The sequence below is a fragment of the Bactrocera tryoni genome, unplaced genomic scaffold (genome assembly GCF_016617805.1).
Source record: "Bactrocera tryoni isolate S06 unplaced genomic scaffold, CSIRO_BtryS06_freeze2 scaffold_32, whole genome shotgun sequence".
Classification (NCBI taxonomy): Eukaryota; Metazoa; Arthropoda; class Insecta; order Diptera; family Tephritidae; genus Bactrocera; species Bactrocera tryoni.
The window spans coordinates 65,287-92,669 of record NW_024396035.1 but is presented as its reverse complement, the minus strand read 5'-3'; the positions used below and the strand labels follow the sequence as shown (position 1 = coordinate 92,669).

At 35.4% G+C, this 27,383-nt stretch overlaps 1 protein-coding gene across 1 annotated transcript in view; it reads left to right on the top strand.

Moving 5' to 3' along the window:
* LOC120781124 (neither inactivation nor afterpotential protein C) overlaps positions 1-27,171 on the top strand; it is a 91,329-nt gene extending 64,158 nt beyond the window's left edge. Inside the window, exons 16-17 of the mRNA XM_040113259.1 lie at positions 26,309-26,630; positions 26,710-27,171. Of these exons, the coding sequence (XP_039969193.1) occupies positions 26,309-26,630; positions 26,710-27,066 (679 nt within the window). The 3' untranslated portion in view covers positions 27,067-27,171. The remainder of the gene's footprint in view (positions 1-26,308; positions 26,631-26,709) is intronic.
* The last annotated feature ends 212 nt before the right edge of the window (positions 27,172-27,383 follow it).

The window sequence follows — 27,383 nt, the reverse complement described above, 5'->3', positions numbered from 1 at the left end:
TCATTTTCTTTCAAAAAATTAATTTCTAAACTACTATCTAATGTTATTGATCTAACGAGGGAGTGTTCAGGCCGTGGTAGACCTTGGAAATCCTGCCAAGAAAGGTCATTCAATAGTGAATCATTACACACATTACGTAGAACATTATTACTATGTTCCGAAATTACTGTAACATCAGGTTCTAAAGGCAGCTCACAGTTTCCTTTTGTTACGACGTTTACGTAACGTAAGCCCCACGATTTCCTAAACAAACTAGAGAACATATAGGGCGTTTCTCTAGTACCTCCTCTGCTTCGAATCTGCCCAAAAAAATGTTCTAAACTGTCCTGACATAGTCGTCTCGTCTTCAAGTACGGAAAACCTGAGTGTAGCAAAAATCGCCACAATCGTCTTAAACTGTTAATATTTAACACCCACCCGACCACACCCACCCACTACGACCCGAATAGTTTTTAAAACTTGTTCAGCCTCATTTAAAAACTCTAACTGTTCAGGGGAACCTACAAACACTTTTTAGTGGGTACAACAGCCTCAACGAAACTGCTATTTAAAATATCAAATAATTTATTAAAAAATGAAACGAATTCCACGGTATTAACAAAGCTAATAAAGCTATAGGGACAACATACCAGAAGCGACCGTATTACTCAATACTTGAGACGCGAATTTGACCTTCATTTTTTGGAAGGTATTTGGATAAATATGAGCATCGGTTAATTTATGCGCACACCGATAACTCGACTTAGAGTCGGTTTCATAAAAATGAACAATATCCGACCAACTTACCCGACTATTTTTAAAGAAAACCGTATTTTTTAAATTTTGTAAACAGTTACGACTACTTTTTATCAAATGGGGGCTATCGTAAAAAAAATACACTTCCTTGCCATTAACATTAAAAAAGGCAGTGACGCTCAAACACCTAACAAATTAGCGAAATTCTGAAAATTGGTGCCCTGGTCGCAAACAAAAGGCAAGGAATTAGTCCTATATTTTGCAGTTGGGTAATGGCTTCAATAATGTTTTCTTGAGGATATCCCCTTTGCAGGAACCTTTTACGAAAAAATAAGCCAATGGGTGGGACCAAGGCTCTCCACCTATACCTTGCACCATTATAGTCATTGCAGTAGTTGCTAATCTAGAAGTGCGATTTTCAACGCCATAATCCTCTATACCTATCACCCTATCGAATTTCCTATCATATTGCAAATGACATTTCAGTGACATTTCATCACATGAAACCGACACAAACTTTTGTTCGAAAGTGAATCCCCTACTCCTAATCTCTAACGATTTTATGCTACTTTGGGTGCAACCTGGGAAACGGGGTCAGTCTGTAACAAAGTTTTCCAAAGTACTTTCGGATGGAAAATCTAATTGGTGCTTTAAGTGCCGATAAGCAACTGGCGATAGAAAAAATACACCCAAAGCTATCGTTTTCAAAAAATTGTCATATCGCCGACCATGGGTACGGCGATTACTATTTATAAAACTACTCCTAATGCAAGCACCTAACTGAGGAGGAACTTTACTACAAACTAAAGAAAGAGGGTCTGACTGTTCCCTAAATGAGCTATTCCTTAGCTGTTCCCTACACCTTTCTAACTCTGCGGCCAATTCAACTAACTGGGCCTTTAAACTTCTATTTTGATGCTCTTTTTGATCTAACTTTATTTTCAAAACCCTATTCTCTTCCCTCAATTTCTTCTTCCTTTCTGTACCTGCGGTCAGACCCCTACCTGTTTGCGCGGCCTTATCAAAATTAAAAGATTTGTACATTCTCCTCAAAAAATGGAAAAGGCTCTAAAATTCCATCTTCAATTTCATTTTCAATACTTGGAAAAAGCTGCCTCGATGCATTTTGTGCTTTTAAGACAGCTTCTTCAACTTGGGGAGCAAAATCTTCTAGACCCAATAAAATTGTACTTTTTAATTCGGAATTTGGGACGTCAAATGTATGCTCAACTTTTAAATTTATATCGGGAACGGCCCCCGAACGCAACCGCTTTTCAAGGCGCATTTTTGCCGAAAAATGCCGCTCACAAGCAAAAATATGTTTAGGTGTTTCATCGGAAACACCTAAACGGTCGAGTCAACATTTACGCCTATTAAAAGAAACAAAAGAAAATACAAAAAGGCAACATTTAATTATAAAATATGTATAATAATAATAATAATAATAATAGTGCAAAAAGTGCATATTTAATGAATATTTAAAGTACGACTTTTTTTGTAACTATCATAAATATTCAATTATAAATCGTTTAAAATAATTTATTTAACTAATTAACGGCAATGGCGATAAATTGACAATTACGCTCTGAACAAATAGAGCGCGACAAACTGCAAGCGACATTTGTCAAATATTAAAATACTCATGTTCTTATGGACAGAGTTATTGAGGCAGCTGCACGACTACATAACTGTGTCCATAAGAACGTGTGTATTTTAATATTTGACAGATGTCGCTTGCAGTCTGTCGCGCTCTACTTGTTCAGCACATCACATTTAAAAACACACGGAAATTCAATTTTATTATCCAAAATTACTATTTTCATTGCACAATGGAAACACTGATTTCATCGAAATTTTTCACAAATTCACAAACACTTTTTGCACTATTTAATGTTTTTCACTCACCGTTCGAGGTCCGTTCCACTGTTTGGAAAACTAAATGTTATTCCTCCCTCGTTGCAGTCAACAACACATTTTCTCCAATTGCTGGTTGTTTTCGGCAGCCCCAACCCCAAACCCCAAAACCTCCCCAATCCAGTCAACTGTCAAAGTTTAGATGGTTTTAACGTTTAGCAATTGTTCTCTCACTTCCAGTGAGAGAGGAGTTGGGCATCCCATTATTCCTGATGTACGGTGTAGATTTCAAAGCGGTAGCATATGCGGATGAAATTTATTTTTAGGCAGAAACTTTTATACGAGGTTTAATGAATGTTAAAATAGAAGCATACTGAAAAAAAGAAGAGAAAATGGAGCAATACGAAATCTCCTTAAAAAACTGATAAGGAGCTCCACCTTGGTTAAAGATTCATTAAATATGTCGTAATCCATTCGCAAAAAGTTACAATAATCTGTTTTGCTGGATATTTGTACTTCTGCGAAAAGATTTTCATGCGTAAGTTTATTACGCTGTTTGTACCAATTTTTCATCCACTCTGCCTTCTTCTTTTTCAATTTATTTTTTTTTTCATAAGAATTGCAACACATGCCTATAACAAATAACATCATCCGACGCTGATATGATGACCGTTCGCTTGCTCAAAACTAAACTGATGCTTGACGTGTTAATTTGAACGTTTGCGGGCAACACACGATTGAACATTACTAACACATATGCACTGTTTGACGCAATTATTTGATCGTCTCCAGGGCACTTGCGTCAATAGTGGACCTCTTTTTTATAAAGCCGTATTTCTCTTTGATAATTTGCCAGCTTTTTAGGTTGCTAACTTCAAGCGGTTTCTTAAAATGCTTTCGTACACTTTACCTATCGGTAGGTTAGGTTGTTCTGGTAGCTTTTTTGGTTTTGAGAGTGGAATCAGACGTTGTTCCTTCCATGGATCGGGGAGCATCTCTTCTAATATACACGCCTTGTACATATTAACAAACCTACTGGATCGTAGGGTCATGACTTCGGTCTATTAGTATAAAATCTATTCCAGGCGCTTTAAAGTTTTTGATTGATTTCGCAATAGCCAATAGTTCTTCTTCTGTGACTAGTAGGAATGGCTCTGTAGCTTCGTTTCGCTTGATGCTGTGAGTTTGGATGGTTAGCTTTGTAATCTTTGAAAATTGTTTCAGCCTTTTTATTAGTGTGACGGACGATTATGCCAACCATTTCGTAGGTAAAATTTTTTTTTAAAGTATCGCTAATTGACAAAGTTTCCGTACTGCAATGAGGCCCACTCCGCTGATGCTGAGTTGGTGGAGTTTTGTTCCACACTGTTTTATCTTTGGCAATAAAACTCCCAGATGGTTCTTGAGCTCTTCCTAAAATAATAATAACAACATTTATTAATTATTTAAGAAAAATAATTATTATTTCAATCATTGCTAAGAACAAATATTTCACTACCTTCGGGCTCAGCTGTTTCTACTTCATTGTCGTCATCCTCACTCTCGCTACTCTCAACTTCTTCTTCTTCCACTGCTGAATTCTCTTCAGCGATTTCTTCTGTATCTTCAGAATCTTCTGGCTCGTCACGCACTGAATTACCTCGTTGATTTTGATGTCTAGCTCTATTTGCTGGAATCCAGTCTTCGTCATCGCTATCAGAAACACTACTCGAATCACTGTCGTGTTCTCCAAGTAGTTTCCTCAAGTACTCATTCCTTTCGGTAGCACTTAACCTAATAAATTAAATATTATGTGATATACGTCGTACATAATTATATTACACAAAATTCCAATTAAAATATTTACAAATGTTAAATATATTTAACGTTTACTTACCGAGCATAGTCAGCTCTCGATAATTGTTCTATAGCATTATTTTTCACTGTCAAGAGAACACCAAATGAAACACGTCTGATCCCACCAAAAATCTGTTACGTACTAAAAAATGCTCGAATCTAGTGCGCGATAGAAAACAAAGAAATAACCTTGAGTTTTTCTTTCTCGAACGGCATCTGCTCGGCTCCGAACAATAAAAACCGACCGACTACCTGGGGTGTCCCAAATAGGCTTCAGATGTCATTCACGATTCTACGTTGTTATTTTTATACCCTGAACAGGGTATATTAAGTTTGTCACGAAGTTTGTAACACCCAGAAGGAATCGTCGGAGACCCAATAAAATATATATACTTATAAATGATCAGTATGTCGAGCTGAGTCGATTTAGCCATGCCCGTCTGTCTGTCTGTCTGTCTGTCCGTCTGTCCGTCTGTCTGTCTGTCTGTATATACACAAACTAGTCTCTCAGTTTTTAAGATATCTTTTTGAAATTTTGCAAACGTCATTTTCTCTTCAAGAAGCTGCTCATTTGTCGGAACGGCCGATATCGGGCCACTATAACATATAGCTGCCATACAAGCTGAACGATCGGAATCAAATGCTTGTATGGAAAACTTTCATATTTGACAAGATATATTCACGAAATTTGGTATGTGTTATTTTCTAAGGCAACAATATAATCTCCGAAGAAATTGTTCAGATCGGTTAACTATAGCATATAGCTGCCATACAAACTGAACGACCGGAAACAAGTTCTTGTATGGAAAACTTTCACGTTTGACAAGATATATTCACGCAATTTGGTTTATGTTATTTTCTAAGGCAAAAATGTAATCTCCGAAGAAATTGTTCAGATCGGTGAACTATAGCATATAGCTGCCATACAAACTGAACGATCGGAATCAAGTTCTTGTATGGACAACATTCACATTTGTCAAGATATATTAACGAAATTTGGTATATGTTATTTTCTAAGGCAACAATGTAATCTCCGAAGAAATTGTTCAGATCGGTTAACTATAGCATATAGCTTCCATACAAACTGAACACATAGTTACTAACAGAAATGCACCTGTGAAGGGTATTTAGCTTAGTTTACGTTTTTTCTTTAAATTGTCACCAACTATTAATATTTGAAGAATAAAATTTTTTAGAAAAAATTCTTTTTAATACAAAAAGAAACAAAATTTTTAATACTTAGATCGTGAGTACCCCGGTACCCGGTTGCTAAAAGACGTCGGTAAAGTTGGTTACTAACATAAATGCGGACATGTGTTAATTCCCGACAACAACAGTTCTCATAGATTATTGCGACTTATTTTTGAACTTCGACATAAAAATTTTGTATGCCGTTCCGCAGGGGTTTATGTTTGCTTCTTCACAGAGCTTTTCTAAACAGGATCTTTTACTAAGGGCAATAGCTGACTTCAGGAGTTTTTTTGGCATTTGAATACATTTCTGAGGCGGATTTATTGAAGGAACGAAACGTCAGCAATTATAGTCATATGATCGTTATTTGTGTATATACATATTATACTCGTATGTGACACCTTCCACTTAGTATGCTTGCTAAGCGTGTCGTTAACAAACATAAGGTCTATTATGGAACCTCTATTTCCGTTTTGAAAGGTATTTTGTGTGCCACTGTTTAAAATTATAAAGTTCGTTTGATGATTTGTAATTCTGCTATCCCAAGCAGTTGACCGATGCTCCTGATTCTAGAGACAGCTCGAGGAGAAAATTCGTTAATTTTTGCGTGAGGACGAGCATAGCAGCTTACAAAATACATTCTTTGTACAAGTGTATTCACCTATTTAAAGTCGTTATGGGGTTCTTTGGAGCGTGATATGAAGGCTTGTCCTTTGTGTCCTTTACATGTCTATATTGCTGCCTTTTCACTCATATTTTTTATCCAAGTTCTTTCCGAATGCTGCCTATATTGCTCGCTTAGTAAGGCGACATCAATGTTCTATTCTAAAACTATTTGTTTTAGCAGATTTCGTGCTGCAGCGCATTGATTAAGGTTTAACTGTAATAACCTAATTTTTACACACCTTTGTTACGTGCTCTGCAGCTCCGCAACGTGTACAGAGAGAAAACCTGTCGTTCAGATTAACACATTGTGTGCCATATGACCTAGTTGGAAACACCTTGGAGGTGACAGATAGACCACCAATTGTGATCTCGATGTCGTCGTACCCAAGAAATGGATTCACTTGTTTGCCTTTAAGAACTCAGTCACTGAAGAAGATTTTATATTTTTTGTCGTTAAACATGCTAATGTTGATAGAGTGCATATTTTATGTTATAAATTAATTAAGAAAGATTCTGATATCAATAATCTTAAGAGGATAAACTTTAAGTTAGGTGTGTCCCCATCTTTTTTTAATGTCGTTTTCTCCTCTTCAGCGTGGCCTTCTGGCATTAAAATGCGTCCCTTTAAGTTTTTTCCAAAGGGAGGGGAAAACAGCGCTGCAGATTAGTTGATGCGCCTGTTAATCACGATTTTATTCATGCTTTTTCTGCACCTTCCTCAACTGGCTCCTGTCTTAACTTTACTGTTACTTTTTTCACATTTGGATTTCGATATTATCGTTATTGTTGAGACTTGGCTGAATTCTAGTTACTTTGATAATGAATATTTTGACTCAAATCTCTATTATGTCTTCCGTAAGGACAGAGATCATGAAAAAACTTGCAGTTTAAGAGGGGGTGGTGTTCTCCTAGCAGTTCATCGCAAATATCGTCCTCGTTTAATAATGCTTGATAATGATGATTCTATTCTGGACCAACTATGTATTTGTATTAATGACGCTCTGTTCATTACAGTCTCATACATCCCTCCTAATAGTCTTCTAGAGTTGTATAAGTTGCACGCAAATAATATTTCCTCACTGGTATTAAATAAGGCGAAAGAGAATAATATTTGTGTTCTGGGTGACTTTAGTCTTGACTTAGTCTTTCTCAGTGATAATTTAAAATTTAGGTTTCTTGATGGATTCTCTTCAATTACTCCATCTACAATTCATCATTCTCCGCTAGCGTTTGAGGTGGATACTTATCTTTTCGCTCCTGTTAAACCTATTGATGGGTTTGATTTTAATTTAGCATTTTGTGATTTTGAACGACTCAACAATCTGCTCTTTGAGATTAAATGGGATGATTTACTTTCGGGACTAGATACAGCTAATAGTTTCTCCATTTTTAAGAAATCAATTCAGGAATTTTGTCATAATAATATCCCTCTCAAACATATACAACCATATAAGTTGTTTTGGTACACTAAGGACCTCAAACGTTTAAAAAATCTTAGAAATAAATACTACAGAAAATTCTCTTCAACTAAATCTCACGTTTCCTTTGTTCAATATCAGCACTACACAAAACTGTTTAATGAATTTGATAAGTCTCTCTATAAAAGGTTTGTTAATAGTACGGAGTCTACAAATAAGTCGAACCCTAAGTTCTTTTGGAACTTTGTAAAATCTAGAAGAGCGTGTTCGGCCATTCCCTCTGCTTTACGCTGGGGTGGTAAGTCAGCATGCACTCCTGGCGGAATCTCCAACTTGTTTGCTGAATTTTTCAAATCGAATTATGACATGTATTACCCATATTCTCAAAGGTGGTAGAAAGGATGTAGTCTCCAATTAGAGGCCTACTTCTAAACTTTCTACTACTTTGAAAATTTTTGAGTGTTCTATTAAAAATAAATTATTTTTTGCAGTAAAATCAATAATTAATGTCAATCAGCAAGAGTTTGTCTCTGGACGCTCCACTGTGTCAAGCTTAGCGGTTTTAGCGATTATTGTATCTGCATTCTCCGCTGGATTTCAGGTAGATTGTGTCTACACAGATTTCTCTATAGCCTTTGATAAAGTTTCACACAATATTCTAATTAATAAATTATAATCTTTGGGATTTCACTCGGTCTTCTTGCAGTGGATTAAATCATATTTGCACAATAGACGATGCGTTGTCAGTGTCGATGGAGTGTCATCTGATTCATTCATTGCGTCTTTGGGAGTGCCACAATGAAGCGTCTTGGGTCCACTTCTCTTTGTGCTGTTTATCAATGGCATTTCCTGTTGCTTCTCTTTCGCTAACTTTCTGTTATATGCAGATGACTTAAAAATTTTTGCAATAATCAAAAACTCACAAGATGTATTCAAACTTCAATGTGATATTGATACTTTTTATGATTGGTGCCTGAAATCGAAACTTTTTATGAAGATAATGCTCTCAGATCTCTTATGGTAGGGGACGTAACATCTTATCTTCAAGTTACAATATTTCTAATTGCGTCCTAAAATGCGTTACTGAAATCAAAGATCTTGGGGTAATTTTTGACAACAGAGTTTCTTTCAGTACGTATAATCACATCAACTACATGACTTCTAAATCATTCTCTGTGCTCGGCTTTGTCCGTCGAAATGCTTTAAATTTTTCCGACCCCTGTACGTTAAAATTACTGTGTACATGTTTTGTTCGGTCCATTTTGGAGTACGCAGTGTTGGAGACCACATTGCATATCGTCAATTAATAGGTTCGAGCGTGTTCAAAAGATTTTTCTTAAATTTGCTCTCCGCTCCTTAAAGTTTGTTGACCCAATACCATCGTATACATCTCGTTTATTGCTTTTACATCTTAAATTACTGGAAAATAGACGGTCCGTTCTCTGCCTTGAGTTTGTTTTCAATGTAATTAATGGAGATATTGACTGTCCCTATTTATTAGGGAAAATTAACGTCAATACTCTTCAGCGTTGTCTCAGATCTATTTCTCCATTTTATTATAAAATGGAAAGTACTAATTTTGCTGAATATGTTCCTCTCAAGCGTGCTTTGCGTGAGTTTAACTCGATTTCCGGGAAAGTTCTTCTAGATTTTTCTCACTCTAGGGTATCCTTTATTAATACCCTCAATTCTGTTTTTTAGTTTAAGTTATCTATTATACTTATGTAATTGTAATTCAATTGTTTTAAAATTCTAATTTGCATCCTAACTCTCCATAAGTCTGTAAGAATTAATGTTCATAAACTTAACTAAATAAATAAATAAATAAAATCTTCAAGACCGCTGTCGTTTTTTACTTTCCGGAGAATGTCAGCATAAAAGTCTATTCTATTCTATTTCACCTTCTTTTGTTATTATGATGGCGTATGGTTTCTTCTTATTTTCTACTGAATTGGTTTCCTCTTTTTCACAACTTCCACCCATTTTTCGCTTGTGCGGTCCCATTGGTCATTTGTTGCATCTTTTCAATAGCTTTTTTGTGATTTCGTGGGGCGTAAATATCCCGATGCTTCTCGCAGCCATTTTGGGGTATTCATCTCTTTATAAATATGAGCTACCTGTGTTGATTTCCCAACAATAATTTTATTCTCCAGTTTCTCCGCTTTGTTATACAGGCTCATTATACATACTACTCAGTAGATCGCACATAGCTTAGTTTACGCCTTTTTTGCCTTTGACCAACCATCGTATTTCCAACTCTTTTATTTTACTACCCAGCTTGTTAAAATAATCAGAGGTTTCATTATTTGTCAGTTACTTTCACTTTTGTTCGTCTGGTCAGCAGTTTCACCATTAAATGTTGATCCAGCAGCGGTAGAATCCTCATTTCTGGCGTTAGGAAGCATTCTCAACATTTTAGAATTCCGAAAGGAATTCGAAAAGGATTCTCTGATGTACGCCAGAGGCCATACCTCAGTGAGAAAATAGTTTGGGTGCACCTGTCAATGAGTATGTTCAACCCCTACCTCTAAAATCTTACTTATATTACGAATAGTTGGCAACGCCTAAACCAAAAGCAAAACGAAAGGAGAAAATTAAAACGGAGAACAGCTGATTAATCAAAACAAAACGGCAGATTAAAAATTACACAGGTCCACAAAAAAAATCGTCTCTGGTTTCGAAATTAAAGGTAAATTTTCAAAATACAGAATGGCGGTCAGAAAAAAAAATTCTTGAATTTTCATAAATCACTTATTTAAAGTCAGATTTTCAAAATACGAAATAGAAAATCCAATATGGCTGTCGGATGTATAAAAATTTCTTTAATGTTCACAAAACTTAGTATATAGTATATCTAGAAGCTTTTAGGGCCGCTGCCCATAAATTATATCGTGTGCCTTCATCCAGGGCACCTCCACGTGGTGACGGCGGGCAACAGAGTTGTTTGCGTTGTTTAGTTTGTTTAGTTGTACGTGTACGTGACCCTAATCCCATTTTAGACTCACCTTTACGCCGTCATGGTAGGCACACGAAAAAAAAGTACGATGCAGGGAGTCGGAACCCCAGTATCGGCGGCTGGACAGGGTAAGAAAGCAAGCAGGCGTCGTCATCAAGCAACCGCAGCTCTACATTGGTGGGTGACTTGGCCTTTGATGAATATAATGCTACAAGAAAAATATTTTACAAAATGAAAGACAATTTCTGTGTCGTTTGTGGAGAATACGTTATAAGTAAGATCTGAAAAAAATTTACAGATACACTAAAATCTAGCTATACGAAAGCTTTCGGCATAGAAACTAGTGACATCGTCAACGATTGGACCCCAAAAGAGATGCCTGAGATGTTCATTGCAACTGAAAAAACACAAAAAAACAAACGTTTGCTTCTCCAATGATCTGGCGCAGACCAACAAATCATGAGAGGGAATGCTATTTTTGTTTAACGAGTGTTTTTGGGCACAACTCGAAAAAAAATCTGCCATCTCTTATCCTTCTGTCAATTCTGTGACTCTTCCCACCCTTCTTTCTTCTGAACAGAACGATGAAAGCAATATTTGTATTGGCGAAGGTCTAGTTTCTGCTGACACTGAGGATATAGAGATGGATGAAGATGCCTCAGAAGAATCAGATGCTGAGACTGATAAAAATTCTAAAGGTTTCACTCAGGCAGAGTTAAATGACGTGGTCCAAGACGCAGGACTTTCAAAAGAAATTTCTGAGCTAATAGCGTCAAGATTGAAACAAAAAAATTGTCTAGCTCCAGGAACTCATATACGTTACTATCGCAATCGACACATTGAATTCACAAACATTGATGATTTAGTGTACTGCAGCGATATTGAAGGACTAATAAACGAATATGATATTCCATATGAAGCTAGCGTCTGACGCCTATTTATTGACTCTTCGACACGAAGTTTCAAAGCAGTGCACGTTTGATGTGATAACTAAAATTTCGCCACGAAAAGGGTAGGTATATGGAAATGAATTTTTTTATAAAACAAATTGTACTTAGCTGTTTCTTTAGGCTTAGTATTCACTTGATTCGTCCGGATTTCCAGTAAGTGTCAAGACAAAATCTAGTGTGTTGTCACTGTGAAAAACTAAAATTAATCCGCGAATAATCCAAGAGAGCAAAAAACACTTCCAACTACCTTAACAATATCTATTATATCGCTGGTGACATATCCATATATATATAGATATATACGCAGATGCATTTGCATTTTCTGCTCCCTTATACCCTTAGAATTAATATAGAAACCCACTTTATAATTGGAAGGTTTCGAAAAAGGCCCATAAATAATAATACCGCTCGACGTTTGGAGCGCTCGTAGTGCACACCTCAAACTTTAAACGCGTTTTTCTCAAAACACACTTTTTAAACTGGCGGACATGATTCCGGTCGAACTACTCAACCGATTTGCTTAATTTTTTTTCTTAAATTTTCACAAAACGCCTAGCTATCGTCACTACCATATTCATAATTTCTTATAATTTATTGACAATGTTATGACAAAATTTGTGTAAAAAACCATGGAAAAAAATTAAAGAAAAAAACTTTAATTACTTTTTTATTTATCAACATTTTTTCATGATTTTGGTAGGGACGATAACCATTCACGTATATTTTAAGAATAAATTGGGCTTTTGTGTTTCAGATGATCCAAACATGAGAAATCGTGTCCGCCAGTGAAAAAACGCATCTCATTCACCCAGCTATTTCTCCGACAGATGTCATCTAAAAATTCCGAAATTTGTTTATACACTCCACGATATACCTCATGATATGTAGGAAAAGTTGCATTGTAGAATGAAAATTTCTATGAAAAAAAATGTCAAAAAAACAGACCAGATTACCCTACTGACCCCTTAAAATGTATTGAATTGTACCTGTATTTGTAAATATTCACAGCATGAGCATAATTTTTATTCAATAATAAAATTCAATTCAAGCGCCACTGCTAAAATTATTCCTTCTGAGCTAGCTGTGGCTCATCTTGTACGACTTGGCCACAAATATTTTTAGATTCTCTGCGTCGTGACCTTTCTCTATGATATACATTATCTGCTTCGAACCTACCTGCTTAACGCCATTTTGCAAATGATTATTTCATGAAAACAAATGCGCACAACAGTTGGCTAGCAATAGTAATTAGAAAATTCACAGGATAATGATATTGCAGAATTAGTATTTGGACTGATCATCACAAGCTAGTCCAAAAAAATTGGACGATAAACAGAAACAATTTATTGGATATGTCAGATGGGCTATCCATATATTTGCGCACTCCGGTTGGAAAATATGGAAATACCTTTCACATTCTTCAGTTCTATCCGAACATTTATTTTGAAAGGGACATTAGAATAAAACTTAAAGGTTGAATAAAATTCTATTTGTGCAAATCCTGCAAAAATGTTGGGGTTTGTAGAAATTAACTAAAATTTATATAGAATAAGTCTTGACTTAGTTTTCATTAAATTATTCTTATAAACTTAAACCACTGATTACCAAAATATTTTAAAACTTTTGAACATATGAAAATATACAAATGTAACTCATTTCCAGTTTCAATGTTTTTAAATCAATTTTTGATTACTTTCGATAAAACTGCTATTTCCGATGCATCGAATAAAACTATAGACTAAAGCATCGATATTTTTACATCTCTAGTTAAATCTTTTAAAAAATCTGGAATGTTCAGAAAAACTTTGAACCAAAATTGTAATTTCTATCTTCAGAAGAAAGTTTATGCATCAAAAAGGAGACGAATGCAGAATTCGGCTGGCTTTCAGCAATAGTTTTGAAATTTAGCTAACGTAATACTTGGTGTGAAAGCCATAAATATTTCGGAAATTATATTTCCATTTTAATCAGTGGGAATAACATTATTTTCTCTCTATTATCATTCTTTCAGTCTGCCTATCGACTAGATTGTCTCTGTGAAGGGGGATCTGACTCTGCCGACGTCGTCTTTGATTTAAAATGTGTTGACGTTGTGTTTCTCTGAACGTTTCTCTCCCCTTATTTCAGGATGTCTTCTTGCATGTTCTCTTTGTCTTTGATCATCCATGCCCTCTGTAATCCTATGCTCAGGATATGTTTGTTCCAGGTTGAAATTTCTATCAAAATATATAGTATACTCGTATACGTATAAGATACAAATATTTAGGTAGAAAATTTCGTGTCATTGAATGTGGGACGTAGTATAAAAAAGTAATTGTGAGCTAAAAATTAAAAAAAAAATGGGCGTGGCCACGTTCTCCTAGAAGTTTTATGTACATATCTCCTAAACCACATAAGACCTAAATTTGCTCAAGACAAATTACTTAAGCATCCCAATTGACTATGCAAAAATGGATGAAATAACTTCGCCTACTTCCCATATATCTGTTCCGTTCAAAACTAAAAGCGCGCTAAATCAATAAATAAATATTATTATTTATAAATAAAAAAAATATTATTATTTATTTATAATGTTAATTTTATATTTATTTATAATATTTTTAATACATAATAAGAATTAAAATACTTATCTTTTATTATTTGTTTTATGAATTATTTTCTTATTTTTTATACCCTTGCAAACAGTTGCTACAGAATATTATAGTTTTGTTCACCTAACGGTTGTACGTATCACCTAAAACTAAGCCAGACTGATATAGGGTTACGTATATATAAATGATCAGGATGACGAAAAAAGTTGGAATCCGGTTGACTGTCTGTCTGTCCGTCCGTCTGTTCAAGCTGCAACTTAAGCAAAAATTGAGGTTTCTCGAAGTAACTTTGTATTTGGGTTCCATACTCAAAAAAATTCTAGTTTCAGATGAGGGTAATCGGACCACTACCACGCCAAAAAATCTCCATTAACCAAAAACATATAAAGTGCCACAACTAAGCACTTACTAAGGATACAAAGTTGTAATTCGGTACGGAGACTCGCAGTAGAAAGGGGCACCTGTGGTAAAATTTGTTTGAAAAAGTGGGTATGGCCCCGCCCTATAACAACATTAATATATGTACATTTCTCCTAAACCACTCAAGCTACAACAACCCAATCGGAGGATAACCCCCTCGCTCCCAATACAACGGTACTGTTAAAAACTATTAAAAGCATGGTAAATCAATAAGTAAGTACGCCAGAGTCATTAAAAGCTTAATGAAAGCCGGGTTGGAAATTGGCTTGGCACCGCCCACTTTTTGGTGAAAAACCATATCTTGGGACCCGACTGATTGATTTCGACAAAATTGCACCTGGTATACTTTTTACATTCTTATCTCACATTGAGAAAATGGATGAAATCAAACAACAACCACGCCTATTTCTCATATAGCAAAATTTAAATTCCACTTGATTCGTTCAGTCTCTAGTAAACAAATCAAGAAGCAATTTATATAACGGGCTAAAACTTTGAACGAATAATCTCTTTAGTTTGTGCCGCCTTAAACTGTTAAAATCCAATAAAAACTGTTCAATCCCCTAGGTACCGAGCATTGAGACTCCGGGACCCATCGTTGACTTTGCATCGAAAATGTCGGTCAATGAGTGATATATATAACTGAAATTTAGAGATAATCTTTCTCTTGTAATAGTATGTCTATATTTAGTTTAGGGTTGAGTCGGACCAATATAAAGATTTTAGAACTTCAGGGTGACTTTGTACCGCATATATCGGCCAATATGTGAGTTACCCCAATGAAAATAAGAGAGCGTGTTTTATTCATAACAGTGTATCTTTGTGCCTAAAATAGATAAATTTGAACGAAAACTTAACCTAGCCCCAATATAACTAATGTAATTTTGTCTTACACATTGATCGACATACTATACGGTATATGGATTTTAAACCGACCTCCCATTGAAATCTTCAGTGATTTGTAATTTTCTTACTGTAAAGTGAAAAAAATCAGACTACATTGTAAAACAAGTAAAGAAAGCACTTTACACCGAACTTATCGGGTGCAACCGAACATTTTATACTCTTGCAACTTTCAGGAATCAAAGCAAAGGAAATACGTTAAGATGTAAAACGTTAACCTGAGGATCGAAATCCAAGCAATTTTATATACATATACATACTATATATAACTCATATGTTGACAGACACATAAGGTTTGTTAGAAATGTTAGTACATGGAAGTTCCACAAACTGTTAACATGTCACATACTAAAGAAATGTTCCCTGGATTTCGTTAAAGGATCTGACCTACAATCACCAATCATACGAAACAAAGTCAAATGGATGTTCGAATATCCTAGTAAAAGTTATATGGGGGTAAGTGAAGTTTTCGTTAAAATTTATGTATTTTTGGCATAAAGATACATTGAGTAAAACATGCTAGCTCATTTGAGATAACTCACATATTGGCCGATATATGCGGTACAAAGTCAGTCGGAAGTTCGATTATCTTTTTATTAGATATATGGGGACTAAGGGAAGTATTGGTCCGATTCAACCCACTTTTGACATACAGACATACCATTGTCAGAGAAGTACTATCCCTGAATTTCAAATACATACTTATATATCTTAGGCATTAACCGATATTTTCTAACAAAAGTCAACTATAGGTTCCGGGGTCTAAATATTCGGTACCCAGGGGCGTGAACAGTTTTTGTTGGACTTGAACATTTTTTACTGCATACACTAATGTCCGGTTTCACAGTCCATACTTAAGTTGTGGCCAAATAAAATCTTAGCTAAGCATTGTTGCAGACTGAGTAGTCGTTTGCGTTTCACAGTCAATGCTTAATATCTATAAACTTTTGTTATAATACATATATGACAACGTTATGGGCAACATATGTTTTACCATAAAATACTAAGCATACTATTAGATGCTCCAAATAAATCTCATATTGTCCTCAACATATTATACTTCCCGCAGCATAAAAGCGCAATATAAGCAAAAACATTTGTTCTGGCGATAGTGCATGATTCCTAAAAGAAATGTATACAACATTTTATGCTCAATTTGTAGTCTAATACAATCGAGCACATTCAGGCTGTTTCTTTGTTGATCCGAAATCTGTCGCGGAAATATTTATTTCTTATTTGATTTCTTTTGTTCGCCGCATTATTATAATATTCCACAGGCCATGGTATTCTGAGTCACTGTCAAAATTGCAATCCCAATCCAATTCCATATTTTTTCACAAAAAATAATTTCTTATTATTCTGCTTTTCACAAATATCTGAAAATTCAAAACAATTCAAGACAAAAATCAGCTGTTACGAGTACTTAAGCACTGCTTAAGTCTCCCATTTTCAGTACTTAAGCATAACTTAAGTATGAACTGTAAAACCCTATTTTCCTGTTTTACCTTAAGTACAAATTAAGAATGAACTGTGAAACTGGGCATAAAGGCATTATTCGTGCAAAGTTTAATCACGTTATATTAATTGCTTCTTGATTTGCATACTGGAAACTGAGCGAATAAAATGGAATTTTAAATTGTGCTATATGGGAAGAAGTTCCACAACGTGACATATATATAAAAAAAATGCCTCATGCCAAATTATGTCGAAATCGGTCAGTCGGGTCCTGATATATGAGATTACATTAAAAAGTGGGCGGTGCCACGCCTATTGTTCCATTTTCACACCGGCTCCCATAAAGCTTTCTCATACCATCCCGACAGAAAATTTTTACGTCTCTGACACATTTAGTTATTTATTTATCGCGCTTTTAGTAGTTTTTAACAGTACCGTTATATGGGGAGTGAGCAGGCTTATCCTCAGACTCCATTTCGACCATCGGTAGAAGCGCTTATAAGATTTGTACTCATAAAATTGGCTTGTTGTAGCTTAAGTGGTTTAGGAGATATGTACATTAAACTTGTTAGAGAGCGGGGATATGCCCACTGTTTAAAAAATATTCTCCCACATGTGCTCCTTCCTACGGCGATCCCCTGTGCCAAATATTAGTTTTATATCTTATTAGGTGCTTAGTTATAGCACTTTATAGGTTTTCGGTTGATAGCGATTTGTGGGCGTGGCAGCAGTCCGACTATGCCTATCTACGAACTCAAAAATTTTTTTTTTCTAATGAACCTTCTCGCCAAGTTTTATCAAGATATTTCAATTTACTCAAGTTACAGCTTGCATGGACCAACGGACAGACAGACAGTCAACCGGATTTCAACTTTTCTCGTCACCCTGATCATTTATATATATGTATATAACCCTATATCTATCTCGGTTAGTTTTAGGTGATACGTACAACCGTTAGGTGAACAAAACTATAATACTCTGTATCAACTGGTTGCAAGAGTACAAAAATTGTTATATAGTACGAGTATATAAAGTAGACGTGATTCTTGTCCGATTTCGCCAGAGGTCTGGCAACTTTTCTCGTGTACAGCTGTGCTTTCGTGCTCTTAGAGATTTGTTTAATTTATGTAATATTTAAGACTTTCTGGTGAAATTATCGTAATTAAGTGATCCGTTAAGATAATTATACTGTTATATTATTCTATTAAAGCAATTGAAATTTACTTTAATTGTCTGTTGGCTAATTTTAATTTATTCCGCTTAGTCATTTTCAATTTGGTTTTGTGCTACATTTTAAATAGTGCAATTGTTAGTGTTAATTTATATTGCTTACTTAAATTTCTTTCTTGTTGTTGTTCGTTTCCATCTTTGTCCACAGCTGTTTGCGAGTTTCTTACTTTTCGTGTGTTAGAGTGCATCTCAAACTGCTCGCTACATTGGTTGTTACCTTTGGTAACCAACTATTTTTCACGTAAAGGTGGGTGGTAAAACCTTTCCTGTCATCTTGATTGTGAAATTTATTGTTTGTGGCGCATTTATTCAGCGAGTTATCGCACTTCTAGTAGTTTTTAACATTGCCGTATGGAAACTAATAGGGAGCATGCATCAGCTTCTTTGCAAAATATGGTCGTGCTCTGCTCAATCCACAGAAAGGGAGACCCCGCAATCTGCGCTAACTACCGTGGGATTAGCCTCCTTAACTTCGCGTATAAGGTTCTATCGAGCGTATTGTGTGAAAGATTAAAGCCCACCGTCAACAATGTGATTGGACCTTATCAGTGTGGCTTTAGACCTGGAAAATCAACAACCGACCAGATATTCACCATGCGCCAAATCTTGGAAAAGACCCGTGAAAGGAGGATCGACTCACACCACATCTTCGTCGATTTCAAAGCTGCTTTCGACAGCACGAAACGGAGTTGCCTTTGTGCCGCGAATTTGGTATCCCCGTAAAACTAATACGGCTGTGAAAGCTGACGTTGAGCAACACAAAAGCTCCAATCTATAATCTTTTATAAGAGTATACAGCCGCTGGCGTATGTCGATGATATTGATATCATATTGATTCTGCTTTCTCCAGACTGGACAAGGAAGCAAAGCAAATGGGTCTGTCAATGAGCGAGGGCAAGCCGAAATATCTCCTGTCATCAAACAAACAGTCGTCGCCCTCGCGACTTGGCTCCCACGTCACTGTTGACAGTCATAATTTTGAAGTTGTAGATAGTTTCGTCTATCTTGGAACCAGCGTAAACACCACCAACAATGTCAGCCTGGAAATCCAACGCAGGATAACTTTACCAGCAGGTGCTACTTCGGACTGAGTAGGCAACTGAGAAGCAAAGTCCTCTCTCGACGAACAAAAACCAAACTCTATAAGTCACTCATAATTCCCGTCCTGGTATATGGTGCAGAGGCCTGGAAGATGACAACAACTAATGAGTCGACGTTGCAAGTTTTCGAGAGAAAAGTTCTGCGAAAAGTTTATGGTCCTTTGCGCGTTAGCCACGGCGAATATCGCATTCGATGGAACGATGAGCTGTACGAGATATACGACGACATCGACATAGTTCAGCGAATTCTAAGAGAGCGTCTACGTCCGAATGGACGAAAACACTCCAGTTGTCAAAGTATTCGACGCAGTACCCGTCGGGGGAAACAGAGGAAAAAGAAAGACCTCCACTCCGTTGGAAGGACCAAGTGGAGAAGGACCTGGCTACGCTTGGAATATCCAATTGGCGCCACGAAGCGAAAAGAAGAAACGACTGGCGCACTGTTGTTTACTTGGCTATAATCGCGTAAGCGGTGTCTACGCCAATTAAGAAGAAGAAGTATGGGAAGTGGGTGCGGTTATTGTTCGATTTTGCTCATTACCACGGCATGTAACAAAATGCTTGAAATTTTATTCTTAGCAAGTTTGGTTTATTTGGCTTTAGCGGTTTGGAAGATAAGTAAGTACATTAAACCATTAAGGATGATGCCACCCATTAAAAAAAATGTAAAGCACAAATTTCCCATTTTTACCATCATTAAAAGCTTTTTTAACGCTCTTGCTCCAAACGGTTGTTTGTATCACCTAACATTAATCAAGATAGATATAAAGTTAAAAATATATAAATGATCAGGATGACGAGACGAGTTGAAACCCAATGACTGTCTGTCTGTCCGTTCATCCGGCCGTGCAAACGATAAGTATAAATTAATATGTTTTAAGGAAACTTCGTTCGTGTGTTCCTTGGCATCGCCGACATTTAGAGAAAATTACCTAAGGACCAAACAAGCCCAGGAGAAATCAAGATATGCCATTTCATCAGAAAAAATTGTCCAAATCGGATAGTTATTTAAGCCCTTAGATACAAATATGTGAGCCCCAGTTCCTTCAGTAATATAGTACATTACTGATATTTGAAATTCGGCGGAAGTCATTTTTTGATAACAATATGCCTGTAAATGGGTTGATGATGGGATGCAGTCTACCTTAGCAGCCATATATTTACCTAATATAAAGACTTTCGAACATCCGGGTAGCTTAAGACTGCATATATCGGCCAATATATGAGTTATCTTAGCGGAGACCGTGTTTACTAACAACAATATAGTTTTGTGCCTGAAAAGGACAAATGGGGTGAAACGCGACCTAGTTCCCACATAACTATTATAATATCACGATTTTCAAACATCCGGGTGACATTACTCCATATATACATGCATACTGGTGATGATAAGTGAGGTAAGTTCATGAAACTCAGTGAACATTTAATAGAATATGGCATGTTAAATATGTATATATCTTTATATATAAAAAGCACGTGTCACGTTGTTTGTCCGCGATGGACTCCTAAACTATTGCACCGATTTTAGTAAAATTTAACACAATATGTCCAGTTCGAACCAACCTAGATGATAGGATTCAATTCATACATTAAGAATACAGTTAAAGCTCTCTTAAATGGACACCCTATTAACCGGACTATTCTATTAACTGGACAGAAACGCTGGTAACCAGACATTGAGAAAGCAGCCTTAAATTCGTTATTTTTTCCAATGAAGTTTATTTGTATGAACATATTCAAACTTAAACTTAAAGTACAATCCCTTGGTTTCTTGAACCGAAAAAAGTGTTTTCGGTTTTATTCGTAAATAAAATTGTCACTGTATTGAATAGTAACACAGCAACGCGTGGCCGGATCCCCTAGTTATATACTATATATTGGTCCATACCATCGGTCGGGTTGTAACATATCGTTGCAAAATTGACTAGTATAATATTGGATATATGTAATATAGCCCGACCACCTAATTTTAAACCGTTTAAGTTGGTCAAAATGGGCAAGTTTTCTTAAATATTATATCGCTTCTCTCTAAATGTGAATCGAATTAGTTCAATCCAATAGTTGACGTTTTCCACATCAACTCAATATATTAAATTCAACCTTTTCGCAATGTAAATTATATTGATAAAAATAAGGGAGTTTATACGTTTTAATACTTCCAGAAAAGAAAGTTGATTTAAAAAATGTCACAAAACGCCATTAACGAAAGCCTATAAGTGCCATAACTGAGCACTAAATTACGACATAAAACTGTAATTTGACACAGGGGATCGCAGTAGCCAGGTGCACTTGTGGGCAAAAATTTAAAAAAATTGGCCGTAAACTATTAAAGCTATATCAACTAAATTTACTCAACACAAATATTATAAGGACCCCTACCGACAGTGTGACAATGGATGAAATCGGATGATAACCCCACTCACTCTCTATAACGGTAGTGTTCAAAACTATTAAAACCGCAATAAATCAATATCAAATACGCCATGGACATTAAATCAAGCCCCTTGGTATCTAGTCTGTGGACCATAGTATCTATAGTTGACTTTTGGCCGAAAATATCGGTCAATGTATGAGATATACAATTGAAACTCAGACAGTATCCTTCTCCGGAAAGAGTAATTCTGTATATCAAAAATGGCTTGAATTGGGTCATTACTTCCCTGAGATCCTACATACCTAATATAAAGATTTTCGAGCTTCCAGGCTTTATTAGCCAATATTTGAGTTATCTCAATGAGAATGACATAACATGTTTTACTCACAACAATATTTTTGTGCCTAATATAGTATAGATACAATTGGGCGAAAACTTGACCTAGCCCCCATATAACTAATACCACGATTTTCGAACAACCGTACTTCCTTATACTACATATGCTGATTTTCGTTTTTCTAGGAAATCTTAAGCCGAATTTGACGGTAAAAGTTTGAGTTATATAGAGTATGTATATTTATATGGAAAATTGCTTAGATTCTGATCCTCTGATTGCCGTTTTACATTTTAAGGTATTTCCCTGGCTTCGATTCATGCAAGTTTCAAGAGTACAAAATGTTCGGTTAAATTTGATATATTGAGGTGATGTACAGAATGTCTATGTGAATGGATCGGAATTCACCACATTAGGCATGAAAGGTTTGGCCCAAGGTCTAAACTAATTCCATTCATATTGATTCTATACGGCTCTAAATTTTGAATTTTCTTAATTTGAGACTTACTAACAACAGGCCAATTTAAAATCCCCTTCAGCCTGACACATAGAGAGCGTCACTAGAACTAAATCCATATGATTTTTTGTTAACTCTAACTTTCAAAGGCGCGAGTAAATTTGCCAGCTTTCAGATCATTAGATTGGAAATTATGTATGTACATCATTTTGAGTGAAACAACTTTTGTTATTGTGAAAAAACGGATAAAAAGGTATTTCAAGTGTTGAAAAAATATTACTTTTTGAAAGGAAAAAATCCAGTTGAAGCAAAAACTTGTCTTGCTGAAGAGTTGTCGGACACTACTCCAGGAAGTGGACGCCCAAAAGAAGTTGTCACCCATTTTCGCCATCATAAGTGAATGTGTACATCATATCATTTAAGAATATTATGGTATAAGAAAGCTTTGTGCAAAGTGGGTACCGTCCAAGCAACGACGATTTCATGATTCGGATTAATTTTTTGAGATGTTCAATCGTAATAAACTAGAGTTTTTGAGTCGATATGTGACAACGGATGAAACATGGCTCCATCATTTCACACCGAAGACCAATTGACAGTCATCCGAGTGGACTGCACACGATCAACTCGATCCAAAGCGAAGAAAAAAGCAACAGCCGGCTGGCAGGGTTATGGCGTCTATATTTTGGAATACTTATGGAATCTTTTTTTATTGACACCTCAACAGCGAGTATTATATAGCGTCACTGGACCGTTAGGATAAAATCTCCGAAAAATGGCCACATTTGAAGAAAAAGAAAGTTCTGTTTGATCAAATTCGAATTGCTCCTGCATTCACCATATTCTCCATATCTGGCCCGCAGCGACTATTTTCTGTTCTCAGATCTCTAAAGAATGCTCACTGATCGCCGAAACTAAGGCCTATTTAGAAGCAAAGGACAACTTGTTCTACAAAAATGATGTGGAAAAATTGGGGGATCGCTATAGTCAGGGTATCACCCACGAATTAATAAAACGAATTTTGTCAAAAAAGTGTGTTTTACTATAATAGGCAGGGGGTTTTTCAATTAAACTGTTAGGTACGAAAGAAGAAGTTTCTAACGAAAATAATAACTTACACTTGTATATATATATTTTTTATATTTTCCAATTAATTATCTTTTGGAATGGAATTTTTTGAAGTTATTGTTGAGTGCCTCCGTGGTATCATTTTGCTATTGTCGTTGAAGTGTCATAACTGTGTAAGTAATTCAAATTGTTACGATGTTTTGGTTCAAAGCTCAAATTTTCAGACCAATACATTTTTACATTTTGTATACTTACTATTGGCATGTAGTACGCAAAACCAATAAATTGATGTACTTCTTGGCCAGTTTACGGGCTTACTACCATCTCTCTGGACGGAATATAAATTAGTGTGATCCCTGATAACTTTGATTATATCCTAGTAAAAATATACGAAAATACTTCAAATTGGGTATTTAAGCAAAGTATTTCAGGCGGTAGCTTATCAGATCTCGATATTGAACCTCGGTACTCGAATATATGTCCCTTGCTTCCCATGTATTAATAGGTCCAGCGGAGTTCGGATTTGGATTATTGTAGTACCGATGATTTCAGCATTGGCGGACGGTGCTGCTAAAGTGGCAATATAGGTTTCTTTCCTCGTCGGAGCTGCCTTGTCAACTTGGTTAGACGTCGAATCGGCAGTATCAATACCATCCTTATCACCGTCACCGCAGATATCTCAAAACATTAATTAAATTCGTATGTTAATAACGGCGAAAGCCGATTGGTTTGTAGACGAACTATTATAGTTACTATTAAAGACGGACTAAGTTCCTGCGTAACTCTCTTTGACATATACATACACATTAGAGTGATTAAAACAAACAAATTTTTTTTTTTCGTTTGGTATTCGGAAAAATAGGTTCCTAGACACCTCTAAGAAAGCCTATAAGTTTCATCATTCATAATATTTTTTTCATTGAGTTATAAAATTCATAAGAAATAAAAAATTTTCCCAAAAATAATCAAACTCTAACTGTTAACATCTCTTAAACGTTTGGGTTTACAAAAAATCATAATAGACCTTTTTTGTAGAGCATTCAATTTCCTACAAAATCTAAGGAACAAGATATTTTTTCAAGTAGTTGGAAGCGAGATATAAATTTTTCTATCTGATAATAAGAAAAAATAGAAAACTGTATGTAGGAGGACTTTCCCGGTCCCGGACCTTAGAAGTGTCCAGGAACCTATTTTTCCGAGTACCGAACGAAAAAAAAAATTTTTTTTTTGAATCACTCTAATACACATAGAGGTATACGGTATAACGGGAAGTTTGAAAATCTTATATTAAGTGTATGGAAGATAGGGGAGTATTTTATTTATTTTTCGCATTACTACTTATTATTAACAGAAAAATTTTTAGATCATTTTAGACAATGATGCATCATTCGCAAAAAATACTCTCACTCAATTTTTACTAAGAGAACTCTCATATTTGCCGATGTATGCGATATAAAGTTAGCCGAAAGTTCGAAAATCTTTCTTTAGGGGAAATTCTATTAAATTTTTGATTTTTGATATATAGGCACACTATTATCAAAAACATATTATCTTTGAATTTATATAATTTATTATCTTAATCTTTGGTAGATTGACCGATATTTTCGATAAAACGTTCGCAATTGGCACTGGGCCACATATTCGGTAACTGATAGATTTATTACTTTTAGTAGATTTTCAATTCAGAGAATCCTTTCTTGTTAATAGTATCTCTGTTTATCAAAACTGGGTTGAATCAGGTCAATACTTCGCTGAGCCCCCATATACCTAAGTTAAAGATATCGGCCAATATTTGGATTATCTCAATGAAAATTAGAAAGCGAAGTTTACTCAAAACAGTGTATCTTTGTGCCTAAACTAAATAAAATTGGCCGAAAAGTTGACCTACCCCAATACAGCTAACATACGGATTTTCGAACATCCGGTTGACTTTACTCCATGTGATTGGTTATTGCATGTAAGGTAACTTAATGAAATCCAGAGAACATTTTTTAGTATGTTGCATTAATAGATAAAATCGAGTCGTAACAACCCCAACTCCCATATATTACACATAATTATTTTAGTTTTTCTAACAAAGCTTATGCCAAATATGTCGGCCAGTATATAAATTATATATAGTATATAGTATGTCGAAAAAGTCGTTTCGTATTTTGTCAAAAGATAAGGTTGCAGTCGTATGTCTCCAATCACATTGTGTCATACTATATCGTGTTGCAGAAGTGAGATTTTAAACTTCATTTAACCAAAAAAATGTATATGATAATAAAAAATTCAATTCGGGAAGTTGAAAAAAAATTACAGCTGTTCAAAAATTAGTGAAAATAATGAAGAAATTCGCCGTATTTTGAAATTTTTGTATAAAAACGGGAAGAATGCCACGCAAGCCACCAATGAATTTTATGAAATTTACGGAGACGATGCTTTATCGTCTAGCACAACAATGGTTTGCTCGCTTCCGTTCTGAAAATTTCGATTTACACTGATGAAAGTCTTACAGTGATGGAATAATATCTCTAGCGGAAAAATGAAAACATAAATCGACTAAAAAGGTACATATTTTTTTATTTATTTATTATTTTAAATAAAAAAAAAAATAAGTAAAAATTTGATTAGAAATACGAAAAGACTTTTTCGACTACCCAGTATACATATATAAAATTGTTTTGTGTATAAAGTGTTCGTTTGCACCCGAACTTGCCTCTTCCTTACTTGTTTTAAAGAGTGACTAAAATTATGTACAACTATTGAATATTTTATTTCTGTCCAGGAATCAAGTACAGATGAATATGAATGCGTATAACAACTATAATCAATACAATAATAATTATAACACTGTATCTTCAAATATGTGGAGCAATCGAACAGGCTCGCGTCGAAACTCCTTAAAGTCGTACTCTGCACCACCACCACCGCCTATGCCGCCCGTAAATATGGTATACCGCAATGACCAGATTCAGGCCCGTACAATGCAGCAGAACCCAAACCAATTAAATCGTATAAATCAAAACTATCAACAACGGTCTTCGTTTGTACCTTCAGATCCAATGCGAGAATTAAAGGACTTTGTGCGTCGTTCTAATGATGGGGATGTAGGTTGGAAAAATGGTATTTTATGACTGATTTATATAAATATATATCTTACTTTATTTACATGTAACTGTTTATTAGAGTCCTGAAGAACCTCCGTTTAATTTTAAGGCAATGCTACGTAAAACAAATTATTCTCGTTCCGATTCTACTGTTTATGAATTTAATAATCAGATGTCCAATAATAATAACGAAAATATAAGCTTCCAACCATCTAAACTCCGCTCTACTAGTCGCCGTCCCGATGATTATAATAATCACAAGTTGAATTCAAGTGATCAGCATAATTTTGTAAACCGAGCACCATCTCTACAGCAGACGGCTGTGGGAAAAAGTTTCGATAACACAGATGCCAAGTCGTTTGAGGAAGCTGGTTCATATGTTGAGGAGGAGATTGCACCAGGTGTTACATTATCTGGATACGCCGTTGATATTTGATACCTTCTTTAAGAGATTTTTCTAGTAGATAATGTAGTTTCCTGCAATATTGTGGTAGCCGAAAAAGTTCTCGTCTTACCAATAAAAATATAACATAAGCAAAAACCCACCGCCTTTATAATTTATATGCTTCGATAAGAAAGCCGTGAGGTAATAGAAAAACTTGTTTCTTGTGGAAAATTTTTAAAATTAGAATTTACGCAATGGAAACAGCAGAGTTGCAAAAATTAAATAATTTTTAAGGATTATTGAAACAATTTAAATATGTTATTAAACTGTTAATCACGGATTGAACATACAATATATGCGTATAATTG